This window comes from Columba livia, chromosome 25 (genome assembly GCF_036013475.1).
Source record: "Columba livia isolate bColLiv1 breed racing homer chromosome 25, bColLiv1.pat.W.v2, whole genome shotgun sequence".
Taxonomy (NCBI): domain Eukaryota; kingdom Metazoa; phylum Chordata; class Aves; order Columbiformes; family Columbidae; genus Columba; species Columba livia.
Window position 1 is genome coordinate 509,780 of NC_088626.1, and position 18,153 is coordinate 527,932.

At 62.3% G+C, this 18,153-nt stretch overlaps 2 protein-coding genes across 8 annotated transcripts; one reads left to right on the forward strand and one right to left on the reverse strand.

Annotated features, from left to right (window-relative positions):
• The first annotated feature begins 53 nt into the window (after positions 1–53).
• TM2D2 (TM2 domain containing 2) lies at positions 54–1,310 on the forward strand. Of its 4 annotated transcripts, none has more exons than XM_065040824.1 (4): positions 57–297; positions 373–460; positions 538–653; positions 807–1,310. In XM_065040824.1, the coding sequence occupies exons 1-4, from the start codon at positions 104–106 to the stop codon at positions 1,018–1,020; spliced, it is 612 nt and encodes a 203-aa protein (XP_064896896.1). In that variant the 5' UTR covers positions 57–103; the 3' UTR covers positions 1,021–1,310. The 4 variants fall into 4 exon arrangements, with proteins under 4 accessions (XP_064896898.1, XP_064896897.1, XP_064896896.1 ...); XM_065040823.1 differs by having other exon boundaries at positions 58–303; XM_065040826.1 differs by lacking the exon at positions 538–653 and having other exon boundaries at positions 54–297.
• A 996-nt stretch (positions 1,311–2,306) lies between these two features.
• PLEKHA2 (pleckstrin homology domain containing A2) lies at positions 2,307–16,201 on the reverse strand. 4 transcript variants are annotated; one of them, XM_013369869.3, is made up of 12 exons: positions 16,027–16,201; positions 10,681–10,844; positions 9,842–9,898; positions 9,026–9,074; positions 8,762–8,859; positions 6,805–6,951; positions 5,736–5,882; positions 5,409–5,477; positions 5,214–5,284; positions 4,987–5,050; positions 4,598–4,675; positions 2,307–4,447 (listed from the first exon to the last, which is right to left on the reverse strand). In XM_013369869.3, the coding sequence occupies exons 2-12, from the start codon at positions 10,819–10,821 to the stop codon at positions 4,118–4,120; spliced, it is 1,251 nt and encodes a 416-aa protein (XP_013225323.2). In that variant the 5' UTR covers positions 10,822–10,844; positions 16,027–16,201; the 3' UTR covers positions 2,307–4,117. The 4 variants fall into 4 exon arrangements, with proteins under 4 accessions (XP_013225323.2, XP_064896874.1, XP_064896875.1 ...); XM_065040802.1 differs by lacking the exon at positions 16,027–16,201 and adding an exon at positions 14,080–14,232; XM_065040803.1 differs by lacking the exon at positions 16,027–16,201 and adding an exon at positions 13,810–14,070.
• Between the last annotated feature and the right edge of the window lie 1,952 nt (positions 16,202–18,153).

An 18,153-nucleotide genomic window follows, 5' to 3' on the forward strand; every position in this document is an offset into this window, starting at 1 on the left:
GGCTCCGGGCGGCTATTCCCCGCCTCCCGGGGCGAGTCGGCGCGCTCCCATTGGCTGCCGGCGGCGCGGTGGGTGGCGGCGTTTCCTAGCAGCGGGCGCCGCCATGGCGCCGCGGCGCGGCTGGCCGCTGGGCTACGCGCTGCTGTGCGGGCAGCTGGCGCTGCTGGCGAACCTGCTGCTGCTGCACGGCGCGGCGCGCGGCGCCCGCAACGGCTCCGCGCCCCACGGGCCCGGCCCGGCGCCGCCCGCCGCCTCCTGGGCCTACAGCGACCCGCGGGCGCCGCTCGTCCTCTGCACGTACCTGTGAGCGCCGGGCCGGGGCGGGGGGAGCGGCCGCCTCGCCCCCGCTCACCGCCCCGCTCCCTCCCGCAGCCCCGAGGAGTTCGTGGAGTGCGAGGAGCCGGTGGACCACGGCGGGAACGCCACGGCGCAGCAGGAGCTGGGCCACGGCTGCGTGAAGGTGAGGGGCGGGCGGGCCGGGCCCCGCGGCGGCCCCCGGAGCCCCCGCCCGCGGCTGAGCCGCCGTCCCGCCCGCAGTTCGGCGGCCAGGCCTACGGCGAGGTGGAGCACACGCGGGTGCAGTGCCGGGCGCTGGACGGCATCGAGTGCGCCGAGCCGCGGAGCTTCCTGCGGGGCAGCCGGCCCTGCGTCAAGTAGGCCCCGCCGCCCCGGCCCCGCCGCCCGGCCCCGCGCCGCCCCGGCCCCGCCGCCCCGGGCCTTGGCAGAGCGCGGCCGGCCGGGGCGCTCCCGGGGCTGCGGGCGGCTCCCCCGCACGGCCCCGCCTGACGCGGCCGCTTCCCTTGCAGGTACACGGGGCATTATTTCATCACCACGCTGCTCTACTCCTTCTTCCTGGGCTGCTTCGGCGTGGATCGGTTCTGCCTGGGCCACACGGGCACGGCCGTGGGGAAGCTGCTGACCCTGGGAGGGCTGGGGATCTGGTGGTTTGTGGATCTGATCCTGCTCATCACCGGCGGGCTGATGCCCAGCGACGGCAGCAACTGGTGCACCGTGTACTGAGGACGCGGTGACCGACCGCAGCGGGCGCGTCTCTGCGGGGCCGGACGGGCTCCGGTCCCACCGCATGGGACGGACTCTGCCTCGCGCAAACGCGGATTGACAAAGCTTAGTGCGCAGAACAATTGTTCTTGTTGATGCCTCTGTACAAATCTCGGACACAAAATTGTTCAGGGTATATTTTGCTTGTTTAAGATAACCTGGATTCCTCTCCAGGGGGTAACAGGTTAAGAAATCAGACCTTGCAAACACAGGTGCTCAAACGAATCTTAATAAAGCCTGGAAGGAGCTGACTGCAGTTATTCTCAGTATTAGCAGAGCACACGCAGATGCAGGCTGCCAGCGTGGGGTTTTGTGTCACTAGACTCCGCAAACCTTTGTGTTTATAGAGACTGGGGAGGGGTCAGAGGGGCCAAGGGTCAATTCCCACCCGCCTGGTCACCCCTCCAGCCCACGGCGCAGGGCGCGGGTGGCACCGAAACGGGGCGAGCGTCGAGCGCCCACGCACCCAAAAGAGGAACCCCCACCAGCTGCAGCCTGAACACCTCCCGAGCTGAATAAAAACGGGAAAAGGAAGCTGCAGTAAGTCACAGCCAGAACAAGACACAACGTCCAGATATGCAAAAGTTGGGTCACATTTGATGTAGAATACAGCAAACTGACGCTATCTGCTCACACGCAGTTCTGCAAACCAGTGACCCTCCAGCTGTTTGCATTTGGCACATTTCTGCCTGTGTTACTTCTGCCTCCACTGGACCTGCAACGGGGTTCAATGCGGCCAGGAATTCTGCCTGTTCCAGTCTGGTTTGCGGTTTATTGCAACAACTCCTCCTCTCCCGGGAATGGGGTTGGTAGCTCGTGTAGGTCACGTGTGACCCGACTGTGGCAGCTGGCCGGGTCTCCAGGCGGTGGGAGGCTTCCTCGTGAAACCGCCGCGTGCTTCAGGCCAGTGGAACAGCGGCGCTGAAAGCCCGTGGGGCAGGGGAGCTACGCACGGAGCCAGGAAGAAGAAAAATGATGATAATCCCACGTGCACAAGCCCCATCGGCCCGCGTCCAGCGCAGCAGCTGCCAGCCCGCAGCAGGCGCCCATTGCCCCGTGCACGGGGCCGTCACGGGCTGCGTGAAGGGACACGTGGGTATCAGCCCCACGGGTGTCCTGCTGCCCCGGTCAGAGCGGCACAGCTGGTGGCGTTGGCCCCGCCGCCACCGCGGTGCCCCCACTGCTGCAGCCTGTCCCCCCCAGGCTCTCCCCGCAATCGTTAACCAAAGCACAGCGCAACCCACAGCCTGGAAAAGCAACCGCGATTTCCTTCTTTATTCAAAACCCCGGGAAAGCAGAGGTTCCACGTCCCGCAGCCACATCCGCAGGCGGGGGTGGCAGGGGTAACCGGCACCCCAGCCCCGAGAGCGCTTGGACTCCACAGCCAGCGCACCCAGGAACGGCTGAAACCGCTGGGCGCTCCATAGGAAAGAGCAAACCCTCTCACCCACTGCTGCGCAAGATCCCTCAGATCCGCCCGCAGCCCCGGCAACGCGGGGAACGCGGCACACGCTGTGGTTCCCAAAGGAGCGGCTGCAGGGGCGCACGGGGAGGAGGGGGGAGCACCTTGCTTTAAAAGTCACTGCAAAGCTCCATCGGGTCTGGCTGCATCTGCGGTCCTTCGGGGTGGGGAGACACTCCCCCCGCAGCAGCACCACGTCCTGCGGAACAGCGGCTCAGCCCCCGTGCTGCCTCGGGGCGCCGGAGGGTGGGGACGAGAAACGGGAATGTTGCAACCACGAGGGAGCCGCTGGGAGTTTTCTCCTGGATAATTAACCCTAATTGTGCAACGAGCTTCTGCTTTACCATCCCAGGCCCGAGGAACTTTGCAATGATCAAGCTCCACGGCTCTGAAGCCCCGCACAAGGTGAGCATCGTCCTCTGCAGCTGACGTTTCCCAGAAAGGAGGTCAGAGCGCAATCACCAAACGCTGCGACTGGGATTGTCAGGCTTACCAAACTATTAAATCACTCCTGAAACATCATGTTATGAGCCAAGCAGCAAGCCAGCCTAAAAAAAACAGGATTTAAAACACTAGAGCAAATAAAGCAAAAAGGAGAAGAAAAAAGAACAGCATGATCTAGATTTCTACAATTAAATAACAAATATTAACACTTGCCCTGTACTGTTTGCATCAATTCCCACCCATTTTCGTAGTTTCAGTGTTCTCCAGCATCTCCACACAACCCCCTTTGGACACAGCACAAAACTGACACCGCCCCGAGGGTCCTCCTGTCCCTGGGAGCCACCGTCACCCCGCTGCCCGCCCGGGATCAGTGCGGGAACAACGACGGGCCCGCCAGCGCCGGGATCGGCTCGGGAAGAACAATGAGCCCGCCAGCGCCAGGATCGGCTCGGGAAGAACCGACGAGCCCGTCGGCGCCGGGATCGGCTCGGGAAGAACCGACGAGCCCGCCGGCGCTGGGATCGGCTCGGGAAGAACAATGAGCCCACCAGTGCTGGGATGGGCAGTGGCCATGGGTATGAAAAGAAAGTAATTAAAAGCCATCAGATTTGTTAATACATCACTAGTCAGGCAGTGTAAGGAGCTGGTTTCCCAGGGAAAAAGTCACCACAAGGGGAAGTTGCGGCGTGTCCCTGTGCGGGGGCGCACGCCGGTGCCCCCGCGCTGCCTGGGGAAGGCTGAGCAGCAGAAGGCAGAAAAGTGGTTTTCCAAGGACAAGAAAGGCCGCGCTCCCCTTCACCCCTCTGAGACCTCCTTCTGCTTTTTGGGGGAAATGATGCGGCAATGGCAGCGCGGGTGCCCGCAGGCCACCCTGTCCGAGGCACCTCCCGAAACACAGAGCCCCTGTGGCAGAGCCGGGTCGGGACCCGCTCCTGGGAGAGCCGGCACCGAGACGCGGGTCCAGCCCGTCCTGTACCGCAGGGAAGACGGAGCAGCGCTGCAGGGAGGGGGCGCCTCACCCCACCGGGACAACCGTATGAGCCTGGTCTGAGGTGCCGGGTGGGCACGAGGGCACCGGCCGTCCCAAAACAGCGCCATGCCCTGCGGGGACCCGGCAGAGCACACAGAGCCGGGGAGCGGCTCGGCACCCGCTCAGACGTCGGAGGTCCGGATGCTTTCATCGTCCAGGTCGAAGGCGAACGGCTTCTCCTTGAGATGCTGGGGCTCCGACTTGTGCCGCAGGCGCTTTCCTGGCGCAGCGCCGGCGTCGTGCTCCGGGAAGGCCGGCAGGAACACCGAGTCCCTCAGCGGCGCCGGCAGCTCCTCCGGCACCGGCTGCTTCGGCACCGGCGTCCAGGGCTGCCAGGAGGAGGTGGAGGGGGCTCTGCTCAGCGCTCGCCTCTCCTCCAGCTGCCTCGGCGGGGAGGGGGCTGCGGACCCCCCGGCCCTGGCCAGGGAGCTGGATCTCATGAAGGACATCTCCTGCAAGGACAGACGCACAGTGCGCGCTGGGTTGTGGCGCATCCTGGAAACGGGCCGACCGAGCGCTCACACAGTCCACTAATAAATATCTTGTACGTTGGCGCGCTCTTCATTTGGCACTAAACACGAAGCAGAAGGGACGTGACCTACCCTGGGGCGGGTTCTCAGGGCCTGGACGGCGCCCGTGACCGCGCGGATCCAGCTGTGCATGTCCTCGGGGCTGTCCGCCTGCGAACACACCGGCGTCAGACCGGCCCCGCTGGCCGTTTTGGGGGCTCGCGGTGCTGGGGGCGCTGCGGGGGCCAGGAGCACCGTGCGCAGCACCCCCACTGCTGCCCCCCCTCGCCGGATCGCCCTGTGCTGTTCTCTCCGCTTTTTGCTGCTCACGCAAAGAGCCGCTGTTATAAATAAGCCCAGGAGAAGTGAAACCGCCCGCGGTTCCCCCGCGCTGCCCGTGCCCCGTGCCCAGCAGCCGTTTGCAGGAGCTGCCAGAGCCGAACTCGCCTTCCAGCAAACTGAACCGGTCCCGGCTGCCTCACCTGGATGTAGAAGGTTCTGGAGCTCGTTATAATTTCAAAGAGGTTGTCCCGCATCAGGAGGTCACTAGGAACAGCAAGAAATAGACAGTCGCTACCCACAAACCAACATGGATGGAAAAATTCCATATTTACCCTCATCTCTAAGTGCTCCCCCAGCAGCCGGAGCTTCTCATGAGCTGCTCCAGCCCTGGCACAACCCGGCAGAGAAACAGGGATGCCAGCGTTACCCCGACTTGACCAGGCACTCGTGGGCCTTGCAGATGTCCTTCAGGAGAATGGAACGCAGGGGCTCCTTGTCCTGCGGAGACGAGAGGAGACGGCGATGGGCCGGGCTGGTCCCCGGGGCTCCCGCGGAGCCCACGCCGTGCACGGGATGACAGCAGCCCCAGGCAGGGGCCGGAGGGGCGGCAGGGGCTGCTCACCTGCTCACACTTGTAGTAACTGATGGAAAACTCATCCAGAACAAAGAAACGACGCTTCCAGCTCTTTCTCTGGAAAAGAGAGGAGGGAGCTGCTTGGTGCTGGGCTCCGCTGCTCTCTCCACGGCCCCGCATCCAGAGCATCCCCGGGGCATCCCCAGAGCATCCCCAACCCCCAGGGCATCCCCAGAGCATCCCTGGAGCATCCTTGACTCCCGGAGCATCCCCAACCCCTGGGGCATCCCCGGAGCATCCCCGTCCCCCAGGGCAGCAGCAGCCCAGGGCCACCCACCGGCTGGGCCCCCGGGGCGCAGGGCCCCCGGCACTCACCACGTTCCCCTGCTTCACGCAGTAGCCGCTCTTGAGCACGGGGGGCCCGGCGGGTGGCTTGGCGGCCGAGGTGGGGATGTAGCTCTGCGAGCGCCGCAGCAGCGGGTGGGCGGCCACGTCACTGCCCTCCCCGCCGTCCCCCCCATTCTGCAAAGGGAGCAGAGGGTTACGGGGGCCGGCAGAGCCGGGAGGGGAATTCCCTGCCAGAAGGCAGGACGGAACCGAGCCGCAGCGAGCCCCGAGCGCAGCGCCGTGCCAAGGGCCAACTGCAGCGCCTGGGCACCAGCAGGGCAATGAACCAGAGTCCAGAACCGATTCAGCTCATTGCACGCGGCTTTTCAGACTGCTGCCTTAGCACTACGCACCCTTTTGGTGCCCACATGTTAAAAACAACGTTAAGAAATTGGAAAGGCTACAGAAAAGCAATTTGAGGGCTGAAGAACAATCCCTCGCAGCAGGGGAGCTAAAGAACATCATCTCCTGGTTCACCAAACACCAAGAGGTGACTCGGCTGCCCGCAGACCTTCCTGGGGGGAAACAAAGGTACAAGGGGCTCTTCCATCTGGCAGAATAGCTGGGAGCTGGAGCCAGACAACCCCAAGTGGAAAGCAGGGATGCTTCCCAACCGGAGCAGGCAATATACCACCGGAATAAACCGCTCGGGAAAGCCACAAAGTCTCCACTGCACAACTTCACAGCTAAATTCTCCCAAAAGAAACTGTGATGTTTGGAGTTCAGGTAGAAAAACCAGGGTTCCCCTGGCCCCAAGACCAGCACCCGCTGCACGGGGGGCACCCAGCACCCACCCGAGGGCTGGACCCGCCCTTCCCCCGGCAGCGTGGAGGGTGGCGGAGGTGAAACATCTGCACTTATCTCCTTCCTCATCCCTCCATCCCCCTCCTCCAGCTCGGCTGAGGTTTGAGCATCACCATGGCAGCCCCGGCGCGGTTAACCAGCGTCCTGCCCGCGCTGCCGCCTCTCTGCTCAGCCCCGGGAGGAGCTGCTCTTAAACCCGGGGGACAGCCAGACCACGCAGGTGCTGCTGTCACCGGGTTCCAGCCCAGCTCACCTGGTTGATGGAGATGGGCGTGTGCACCACCACCCCCCCGATGATCTCGGTTTTATAGGCCACCTGGGGCTTCCTCTCCTGGGCCTGGGGCACCACGGGCGGCTTCGCGATCTCGGTGGCCGGGGGGACGCTGCCGCCCTTCGGCACCTACGGGAGAAAGACAGGATGAGGAGCATGACCCGGGCGCGCAGCCCTAGGCCTGAACTGGGCACCACCACCTCTGTCCTTCTAAATGCAGCCATGTCCCTTTAAAAAGCACCAAATGAACAAGCCACCGCGGTTACGGAGGGTGTGGGCCCCGCGCGGGCGGTGTGCAGGAGGTGCTGCGATGGGAGATGAGAGCTGCTGAATAATTAAGCATCACCTCCCATGCATCTGCGACTCGCCTCTGCAGCCCAACGTGTTTGTGGGACACTCGCTCCTTTAATTGTCCCCGCTCTACTTACAGCGAGGCTTAATGAGCGTTTGCCTAACGAGGCTGAGCTGCAGCCGTCCCCACAGCGCTCCAGCCCAGCCTCCTGCTGCAGGACCGCGCGGGTCCCTTGTCATGGTGACACCAGCACCGCGCAGCGCTGCCCGCGGCCTCACGCAGGGTGAGGAAACACAGGAACCGATGTGCCAAGAGCAGAGGAGAAGCCTCGGTGAGAAGCGGAAGCCCAACCTGGATCTCTGCGCCGGGAGCAACACCCAAACCGCTGCCCCATCCTTCCTGCCCGCGCGGGGAGCGGCGACGCCGTGCAGCGCCAGGACGGTGCTCGGCGTGGTGCTCCCAAGCACGATGCTCATGCCACGGTGAAACCCCGATGAGAGCCCGAACGTCTCCCCGTGCCCGTCTGCGCCTCCACCCACACAGCGCGGAGCAGCCCCAGGAACCCAGGCACGGAAACAGAACATGCAGCAGCTCCCGCCAGAGCCGCAGCAGAGCTCTGCACCCCGGTGCCTGCGGCGGTCACCCCGAGGTAACGGCCCACGGGACACCGAGACGGGTGGTGACGGGCTCTGGGCAAAATCCGTACTCAGTGTTGGAGGTGATTTTTTGTGGCCAATATCACCTGAACACATAGAGAAGGTACAAGCCAGAGCCCGTGCAGCCAGTCTGCAGCTACAACAAGAAGATACAAGCCAGGTCTGGTCTTGTGCATGAGTTTCCCGCAGGAACAACACAATGCTCCAGTGGTTTTGAACAAAAAAAAAAAAAAAAAGAAAATCGAAGAACAAAGGGTGTTTGATGGGACCCAATCCTAGACCATTTGCCATGATTTTTCCTTATATTTAGTTTATGAACCAGGAACAACATGCATCAGCACATGAGCCGGTATAATGCTGTGCAGCCCAGCCCAAGCCCAGCGTGCGGCCGGCGCTGCACGAGATGCACGCAGCATCCTCCCATGTCCCGCATCCCACATCCCGGCCGGCAGCCGAGCGGTGCGGGCTCCAACAGCTACCGGGTCAGCGACCATCAACCGATGGCTCTATGAACACGGCAGCGAACGAGAGGACATGGCAGACAAACCCCTCCAGATCCAGGCACGACCTGCCCGTGACGCCCTCCAGCGCCGGGCATCGGCCGTGCCTCCTCCCCAGACCCGGCGTTCCAGGAGGAACAAACACTGAGTGAATAAATACTGAAGCACAGACGGATGCAGTGAGGAGTCGGTGACAGGTACCCCAGCCCGCAGGAGGGAAATGTCCCCAAGACCAGGGTGCAAACACGTCCCCAGAGCAGCTGGGCAGGGAGGGCGACACCGCATGAGCAAACAGCAGCAAAATAAACCCAGAGCAGAAGAATCCCCGGGGATGGACGGGGGAACCTCTCTGCCTGAAGCCAGAGCCCTGCAGGGGTCACCGCGCAGCTCTGGCCTGGCAAAGGGACATGGTGGAGCCACGTCGGGACATTCACCGAGGAGCCCGTCACCACAGGGCACCCCAACACCGGTGACGAGCAGAATGAACCCACCGTGATCTTACTGGCCCGGTTCAGCGCCTCCACCCAGTCCTGCAGGTCCTTCTGGTCGCTGGCTTGTAGGAAATAGCGCTGGGATAAGGCATTGATAACTGTCAAAGACGGGAACAAAAGGAAGAGTTAGGGAACCCCGTGCTTGGCATTATTAACACTAATTAACCAATAAACCAACAGGACAGCACCTCTCGACTCCCAGTCGCAGCCCCCGTAGCGGGGTGTCCCCCCAGCACGGCCTCGCCGGGGGTGCCCATCACTCACCAAAGCAGAATGGAGTTTTCGGCTTCTGCTTCGGGGTGGCGATGCTAACCTGCAGCAGAGCCAGTTCAAGAAAGCATTAAACACTACAGCACACGCAGCCCTTCCCCGTGCACCTCCGGGCCAGAGCCCAACCGCGCGTCACCGCGGGAGCCCGGGGACATCTCCACCACCGCGGCACAGCTCTGGCACGCCGGCACATCTCACCCCTGCCGTGCCCCGGCGCCGCAGAGCGAAGCGCCCAGAGCTGCCAAAGGCGTGGAACCGGAGTTTCTGCCGGACTAACACAGTCGCTCTTGTCAACAATTAAGAAAATTGAGGCAAAATAGCAGTGGTTTCTCCCTAAAGAGCAGGAATCATTTATATAAGAATAGTACTCCCTGGGGCTCCAAGCACAGCGTTCGTGGAACATTTACTCTGACAGGCTTCCTCCTTCAGAGCCAGTCTATAACGTTTAAATATGTTTTCTCAAGCAAACCTCCATTTTTCTGGCATATTTACAGTTGGTAGTTAAAGCCGCTGGCATAACCTAATCCTGTAGTTTGTGACCAAGTGCCGTCCTGCAGCAACTTTCATTTAGACTAAAGCATATATAATTTATAAGTGCAGCTCTTTCAGAAATGGAGAAGGCTCATCCTCCCAGCATTGCTTCATCTGCACTTAATTTATAAGCCATGACTCAGCAGGAACAGAGAGATCTGTCCGATTCCTCATCCGGCTCCAGGACGGAGCTGAGCCCGGCGCGGCTGTCCCGGGAGCGGCACCGGGATACGGGGACAACGGGGAACACTCATTTCCCTCCACCCTTCCCTACCTTACCTTGGAGATATAGGTCAGCTGCAGAGATCCGACAGCACCCGCACCGATGGCCAGGTTCTGCAAAACATTTAATGAGTGACGGGGAGGGGGCGGCAGAGCGAGCCGGGCTGCCGGTCAGTGCCACTGGGCTCAGCAGCAAAGGCAGCAGCCGCTTCCCTCCCCGTGCACCTGGTTCATCTCGCACCCCGCGCGCAGCTGGGACCGGCCACGCTGAGCTGCACCCACGGCCGTCCCCACGGCCCCGCTCCCCACGGCCCCAGGACGGGCCACGGTTCCACCTGCGCAGCCCTGGCCTGGAGCTGTGGGCGCTTCCCCTTCCCCTTTTAACAGGACAAAGCAGAATCTGCTGCCGGATGCTCCTCAGGTGCCTCCCCAGCCTGAGCAGCGCTCAAGCACCGTGGCGTTTCCAACAGGGTCTTCCCAGAGCTCAGCTTCAGCTCTTGCTCTTGTGAGCTCGACCGCAAGATCTGGGGCAGCTCCTGTAGACATGAGGAACAGCAGACCCCAACTCCAGCTCCCCCAGCCGCCCCGCTCCTGCCGTAAGTGCTTTTGCTGCGTGACACCACCTCTATGATAAGTATTTCTAGGATAGCCCCTTCTCTGACTTGTTGCCACTGTCTCTACACTAAGACACAAGGGAGATGCAGCACTGCACACTGGCACAGCCCTTCTGTGGGCTACTGGGGGTGTGAGCTGCGCCGGGGCAGCCCTGGAAGCCACAGCAATCATGGGGAGGTGGTCGTGGCTGCGGGAGACCCCAAGAGATGAGTGATGCAGCAGAGAGCATCCTGCGGTGGGCACCGCGAGGAGGCGCCGGCCGGGCAGCCCGCGGAGCTCACCTGCGGGTTGTCCATGTACCACAGGAGGCAGTTGGCCGCCGTGTCCAGGATGAAATACCGCCGCAGAAACCTCCCGCACGTCTCATTTTCTTCGATGTCCAGGAACCCGCAGATACGGTTCTGTCGGTCCAAGTACGGCATGCCGGGCTCCTTCTCGCATCACCCTGCGGAGGAGGGACGGGGTGGGTGCTCTGCCCCCCTGGGAGCTGCTCCTGCTCAGCAGCGCGGGGCAGCCCCGTGCCACGGCTCAGCGCCCTGACAGAGGACAGAACAGCCACAAAGGATTGGACCTGAGACACTGGATCCCTGAGAACCGTGACCACAAATAATCCTGGAGCGGGCTGCGTGCTCGGAGAGCCCGAGCGCACTCCCAGGAAATGGGAAACAATCTGCAACTCCAGCAGAAACTCTGTGCAGCCAGGATGCCAAGTCAGCAGGGAAAACAATGACCCATTGCCGCAGGCCAGGCTGTGGCACCGGCTCTGCCGGGCACGGGCCCTCCCGGCGCTGCCCCAGCCGGGACGCGGGTACCCGGGATGCAGGCAGCGGGTACCCGGGGCGCGGGCTGAGCCCGCCGCGGCCTGGCCGGCAGCACAGGGGACTCGCACAGGTGCCAGAGGCGGAGGCTGCACGGATGAGAGATCTCACGCAGAAAAGGAGGAAATACTATTTTTGAGCTGAAGAGCTGCCGTGGAGCGCGGCCCTGAGCAACGAGGGTTGTGCAAGAGCTGTGCTGCAGCTGCAAAGGTGGAGGTGGCAGAAAACAAGTCAACCTGTTGTCAGGATCTCAGAGTTCATCACCAGTGTCTCCGAGATGAGTATCAGGGCTTTTCTAAGAGGGAAACTGAACTTCTTCAGCAGAAGAGATTGTTTTAAGACAACACGTTTGCCCTGACGCAAGGTTACGTGGGCACTTCACATTTTAATGCTTTTTTGTGGGGTTATTTTTGTGGGTGGGAGGAAGCACACAGAAAGCAGATCCCCAAGTGCCTTCAAACCCTACCAAGGCGTTCAGAGCAGGCCTCATAAATCACCTCTCCCTCCCACTGCTAATAGAAGTCCAGATATTTCTGGTCACGAGAGGGATGCGGCAGAGCTGAGGTGTGCGGCAGGCAGCGCAGGGACCAGCGCCCGGCCCCTCGGGGCTGCACCTGCAGCTCCTTATGTCCCCCCGCCATCCCTAATTATCGTGGGCTCAGCTGAAAGCCCACAAACCAGCTCTATCTCCTGTGTGAGCTGACTATGGATTGCACTTGGATATGCAAAAACCTTTGGGCAGAGGAGACCGCAGCTGCCCCAGCCGCTGTCCCCGTCCCGCTGTCCCCGTCCCGCTGTCCCCGTCCCGCTGTCCCTCTCCTCGCAGCCACCGAGCACCGCACTGTTTCACGGGACAACAGCAGCACCTCCGGCTCCCCCAGATCACGGGTATTTCGTCCCCCTACTCAGGAGCTCTGGGAGAAGCAGCAAACCCTCAGTCTGCACCAACATGCACTATTTATACAGCACTTTGTAAACTCCAGGTCATAAATATTTCCGTGCAAGACCCAAACTTGTGTTTGCTGTAGGAAGGACACGAGACTAAACTAAACATAAAGGACATCCTTTATGGAAACACGACGGCCATCGCACTGGCACTGGGCACAGGAGGGGACAATCTACGGCCAATGTCCGAGTCCAGCTCACGGAGGGTCATCTGCCATCCAGTGAGTTGAACTTCCTGGGCATTGCATTAAGCCAGGCCCTCAGGAGCTCGTTACCAGAGCCCCTTTATGAGTTTATGCCATTTTGTAGCGAAGCACATCAGAGGCTTCCAGGACTCTTCCCCATCACCCAAACAACTGACTACCCAGCTTCTTCAGAGCCACAATATCCCACCGCAAAGGACGACCCTTTTCTGGCTCAGATGGCAAGAGCAAGTAGACTACAGAAGAAGGCTCACAGAAAAAAGAGTACCCCCTCGCCTGGGTCCTGAGATACAGCGAACAGCTTCCCAGGAGGGCGCAGAAGGTTCAGGGCACCTTCCGAATGGCACCTCAGCCCCTCTGCGGTCACCGCTGGCTCAACGGCCTCGTGTGCCATCGCACAGCCAGACTTTCCAGGAAGCAGCCCCAGGCCCGGCGCTGTGCCGCACCGCCACGCTACCCACGTCCCGCTGCCCACGTCCTGCTCTGTCCCGCTGCCCACATCCTGCTCCCCACGTTCCACTGCCCATGTCCCACTGCCCACGTCCTGCTCTGTCCCGCTGCCCACATCCCACTGCCCACGTCCCGCTGCCCACGTCCCGCTGCCCACTCCGTCCCGCTGCCCACGTCCCGCTCTGTCCCGCTGCCCACGTCCCGCTGCCCACGTTCCACTGCCCACGTCCCACTGCCCACGTCCCACATCCCACTCCGTCCCGCTGCCCACGTCCCGCTGCCAGCACCCGCTGCACAGCTACAGCCCCAGGAGCACGACCCACGGAAACCCACGGCAGAAAGAGCCAAGGCAACGGCAGACCCGCCATCCAGAGCATCGCAGCACCGCCGGCCAGAGGCACCTCTGCAGCTCCGTGGCCCATCGCACCTGCAGGCAGCGGCATCCTCCTCCTCCTCCTCTCTCTGTCTGAGCTGCCCCGGTGCCGGCTGGGCTGCAGAGCAGCCACCGCGGTTTCAGGAGGGCTCTGAGCTGTGGCACCCGCAGCCCCGGCCGCGCAGGGCGATGGCTGCAAGCGCAGCGGTTGCAGCTCCACTTCCTTCTACCTGGCCTTGCAGAGGAGTTCCCAGAGCTGGCCCTGCCAACGTCTGTCAGCGGCTGACACGCGAGACAGACGGGGTAGGCAGCGCCACTAACTCCTGCTCACTCCAGACATTTGCCTTAATGAAATAATTAACCTGTTGAAAGGCAGGCTGGGAGCAGCGACGATACATTTCTTCATCTCACCATGGAAAAACAGCCAGAGGAACACGCTCTGAATAGCTGCCGATCCCACATCTTCCCCGCACGTTTGCCACCAACCCCACAGACCTAAAGCAGAGCTCAATGCGTGCAGCACCCCCGCATCTCCCACAGGCACCCCATCCCAAACCCGCAGCCCTCGCCACCCCAGCCCCGTCCCCACGCTGCAAGCACCGTGCACAAGAGATCACCCACCGCCAGCCCCGGCGGGGGCGCCGCTGCCCCCCGAGGACACACGGACACTTCCAACTGCTGCCACAGCAGCTGCTGCCGCATCCCCGGCCCCACGGAGCGGACCCCCGGCCGCCTCCAGCCCAGCCCGGGGGGCACCGACCCCGCGGCCGGGGCAGACCCTTCCCAGGAGTCCTGCCGGGCACCCCCGCGGCCGGGGCCGGGACACCGCGGGGTCCCCGGAGAAGCGCCCGGCGGCTCCGCGCCCACTCGCGGCCCCGGCCCCGCACTCACCCCGCGCCGTCCCAGGGCTGCGCCCCCCGCGCATGGCCGGCGCAGCGGGGCGGGAGGGCCGGGCGGAGGGGGTGTGCCCCTGGCTCCTCCGCCGCTTCTTTCCGGGTTAATTACGTCTCCCATTAGCAAACCCGGCCCCGGATGTGAGTGCGGGGCGCCGGCTGCGGGGCGGGCCGGGGGGCGGTGGGTGTCGGCGCGGCCCCGCGTACCCCCCGCGCACCTGCCGCGGCACCGGCTCGGGCAGCGGGTCCCGGGCTCTGCCCCGCTCCGAGAGCCCCGGCTCCGGTCCTTCCCGGCAAAGCCCCTGAGCCCCGCAGAAAACCGCTCGGTGAACCCGCGTCCTCCCAACGGCTCCTGCTCACCCACCGGGACGTTTTGGCAAAGAGTTTCCCGGGTCCGTGGGGACAACTTGAGACCACCGACCCCGGCCCAGCCCCTGTCTGGCACCAGAGTCCCATGCTCAGCGGTGCCTGTGCTGCTGACTCACAGAGCAGCAGGTGGATGCTCATGCACGAGGAGTTTCGGAGGGCGGGCGTGCTCTGGTGGTCCTGAGCCGCCGTCAGCCCTTGCGCTGGTGCAAATGCAACGTCCAGAGCTTCCAAACCGTGCCGGGCACTGTTAGTGCTTTACAAAACTTTACCCCACTGCCATGGGTTTGTTGTGGTGTGTAATGTCAAATGCAGCAGCATCTGAGCAAACAGGGGCGAGCAGAGGAGAGCAGCGTGTGCCTGGGACTGTGAGCTGCCCCAGCTTCTGCGTCGGACTCAGGCCACCACCACCAGTTTTGTTCAGGTCCCGGTTCTGTCAGCCCAGATATTCCTTTTTGCATTTTAAGGCAAGACTCTAGTTTTGAGAATCCAGTGCTATGCATTTGGAGATTAGTTTTTTCCCCAGAGCAAATGCACGCAGTAAAGCACCTGCTGTATGTACAAAGTGGTGTTAAGCAAACATATTGCCTCAACCCCCAGCATTTCCTATGGCTTGGGTCATTTTTAGAACAAAGATTTCCCCCCCCCCCATGTTGCAGAAGATTGCCCAAACGCTGCTACCGAAACCACGTGTGTTCGTTCCTGTGTGACTGTGCTGTGGGGCCGCATCACCGCCCCGGGAGCAGACGAAACCACAGTCTGTCACGGAGCGAGCGGCCTCCTGCAGCCCGCGGCGGACGCGCCGCACGAGCAGGGACACCGGCTCTCACCGGGCGTTCAACGCGTGCTGCCGGGTGGCGCTGGGTGGACACCAGTGCCCGGTTTGGGTCGCGGCTCCTGCAGGAGCATCACACAGCAAAGCTGCTGCTCAGGCTCAGGGTGGGCTCGGGGAGCAGGAAACACTCGCTCCCCGCCGGGACAGCGTGGGCTGCACCCTCGGGAAGTCCCCGCTTTCTCTCTGGAGCTGCATCTGCACCAAAGCACTTTCTCCCAGCGCGGGCGAAACCGATGCTGGCGCTGCCGGCCCCACCGACGGCACGCGGGGAGCCGTGCTCTCATGGACGCCAAGCGGTGCCCTCCCAGTGTTTTGCACAAGAGGTTATTTTTTTACAGAAATACCCTGTTGGACCCTGGCAGGGCTCTTCTCCATCTACCCTCATTCAAAGCACCGCATTAAGTGCCATTAAATAAAGGCACCGTGCAGTCACGACCGCTCTCTGCGCCGGTGGCAGTGACCGTAGCCATGTGTCGGAGGAGCCGCTGCCCTCCCTGCTCTCAGCCCTCCGTGGATTCCCCGCGGGGGCAGCGCAGCCCCCCGCCCTGCCAGGCCCTGCGGCCCAAAACGCATCATCCAGTAATTACATCAGGAGAAAAACAGCGAGGTCCTCCCTCCACATCGGCTGCTGCCAGCGCTCCCCGAGAGCCCTCGCTCCGAAACTGCAGCCGGCGCACCCCGGCGGCTCTGGCCTGGAAGCCCCTTTTGCTGTGCAGAGCAGGATTTTGGTGTTGCCCCTCGTACCTTTTAAAGGAAGGATCATCCCCTAATGAAGCCAGTGGGTTACTTCTTGTGCTGCCCGTCTCCCACGCTCACGGACGGCCACAGACCCTAAAGCCCATCCTCACCCAGCAGCAAACACTGATGGAACCAGAGTCTGAAAGTGCCAAGAGCTCTCTCTGGGGCTTTTGAAGCTGCTATAAGGGAACCAAAACCTGAAGCATGAAAAGCCACCAGTTATGGAAATGAAGGTCACAGCATCTGGGTTATACTTAGACTGACAAGAAAAAAGAAGCAAACAAACAAAGAGAAAACAAAGAGGTTAGAGAAGTAGCTTTGCTGCCTGGCAGTGGGGCCGGCTGCTCCGCGGGGTGAGCACAGGGCCGTGGCCCCGTGGCCAGCAGGGCAGGCTCTGGCCGTCTCGGTGGTGATGCCACCAGCCTGCGGCAGCTTTGCCCACGTAAACACGCTTGTGCCCATGCTGAGTGGGCTCAGCGCCACCCAGGCAGGGAGCGCAGACAGGGTGTCAGGCGGGTGTGCGCTGGCCCTGCCCTGCCAGCCTGTGTGTCCTGCTCCTCGTCCCTGCCAGCCTGTGTGTCCTGCTCCTCGTCCCCGCCAGCCCTGTGTGTCCTGCTCCTGGTCCCCGCCAGCCCTGTGTGTCCTGCTCCTGGTCCCCGCCAGCCCTGTGTGTCCTGCTCCTGGTCCCCGCCAGCCCTGTGTGTCCTGCTCCTGGTCCCTGCCAGCCTGTGTGTCCTGCTCCTGGTCCCCGCCAGCCCTGTGTGTCCTGCTCCTGGTCCCTGCCAGTCCTGTGTGTCCTGCTCCTTGTCCCCGCCAGCCCTGTGTGTACTGCTCCTGGTCCCTGCCAGCCTGTGTGTCCTGTGTCCTGCTCCTGGTCCCCGCCAGCCCTGTGTGTACTGCTCCTGGTCCCCGCCAGCCCTGTGTGTCCTGCTCCTGGTCCCTGCCAGCCTGTGTGTCCTGCTCCTGGTCCCCGCCAGCCCTGTGTGTCCTGCTCCTGGTCCCTGCCAGTCCTGTGTGTCCTGCTCCTTGTCCCCGCCAGCCCTGTGTGTACTGCTCCTGGTCCCTGCCAGCCTGTGTGTCCTGCTCCTGGTCCCCGCCAGCCCTGTGTGTCCTGCTCCTGGTCCCTGCCAGCCTTGCGGAGACTCAACTGTTCCAGAGTATTTTTATACCAGGGCAGCTCTCGCAGCCCTCGTGACTCGCGCCGGGGTCTGAAGCGGCTCTGTTTTCTGTGGGCACGGTCACACGGCAGCTGGTCACACTGCCGCTCTTCCTTTATTCACAGAGCCTTTCAGTTCTCCTCCTAGATTTTTCTGTCTGTTTTGCTGCTGTAGCGTGCCCGGGGTGCGGGCAGCCCCCCAGCCCCCCGAGACACCCGTCAGCAGATGCAGGAGCAGGAGGGCACATCTCTACCCCAGGGCCTTTGGAGGTGCCACCAGTGTCCCCCACAGGAAAACATCCTTTGTGTACCCAGGGGAAGGAGCAGGACCCACAGCAGACACAGAATGATCTGCTTTGGGGACATCTGCTCGCTGGTGGTAGCAGCCAAGCGTCCCTCCTGGGTGGCATCAACCCCATGAGATCCAGGTCTCGAGGACTTGTCACGCTGCAGCACTCAGAGCGGTCCCTGTTTCAGTAGCATCCTGCAGCAGAGCTCCATGGCTGAATCTAAGTGTGCCGGATTATTTCTTCTCTTCTGTTCCAGCTTGCTCTGTTCAGTTTCAGTACCTGTTCCCTTTTTTCTTGCATTATGACTATGGGAAACTCCTGACATTGCTTTGCTGGAGGAGCAGCAGGGGCTTGCCCTGCATTATGTGTCTTGCAGTTGGATTCCCACTCCTCTCCTCCTCCATCGTTCCCTTTTCTTTCCTGCTCTCTCCTTAGACTGCAAAACCTCCTGGGTCGGGTCCCTGTGCCTGCCCCTGGGGGCTCTGGCTGCAGGACTCCCTGCAGAGGCCGGGGGGGTCCCAAGGATGGTTTCCTCCCACCGAGCAGTGCAGAGAGCTGCACCGAGCAGGCTTGGCCAGTATTTCACACCAAGTACATTTATAGTCCATCCAGGCCCGTGTCTTTGCAGCCACAGGAGGAGAGAAACCCCTCAAATGGGCCCAGAGCAGCCCAAAAGCACCGCCGTGG

What these genes read in the sequence shown, in the direction of transcription:
- TM2D2 (XM_065040823.1), top strand. Translation starts at nt 104, where the DNA reads ATGGCGCCGCGGCGCGGCTGGCCGCTGGGCTACGCGCTGCTGTGCGGG. An exon ending in CTCGTCCTCTGCACGTACCT is followed by an intron (nt 304 to 372) that starts GTGAGCGCCGGG and finishes TCCCTCCCGCAG; the next exon opens with CCCCGAGGAGTTCGTGGAGT. An exon ending in GGCAGCCGGCCCTGCGTCAA is followed by an intron (nt 654 to 806) that starts GTAGGCCCCGCC and finishes CTTCCCTTGCAG; the next exon opens with GTACACGGGGCATTATTTCA.
- PLEKHA2 (XM_013369869.3), bottom strand. Translation starts at nt 10,821, where the DNA reads ATGCCGTACTTGGACCGACAGAACCGTATCTGCGGGTTCCTGGACATC. An exon ending in AGCTGACCTATATCTCCAAG is followed by an intron (nt 9,075 to 9,841) that starts GTAAGGTAGGGA and finishes GCTCTGCTGCAG; the next exon opens with GTTAGCATCGCCACCCCGAA. An exon ending in GAAAACTCCATTCTGCTTTG is followed by an intron (nt 8,860 to 9,025) that starts GTGAGTGATGGG and finishes CGTCTTTGACAG; the next exon opens with TTATCAATGCCTTATCCCAG.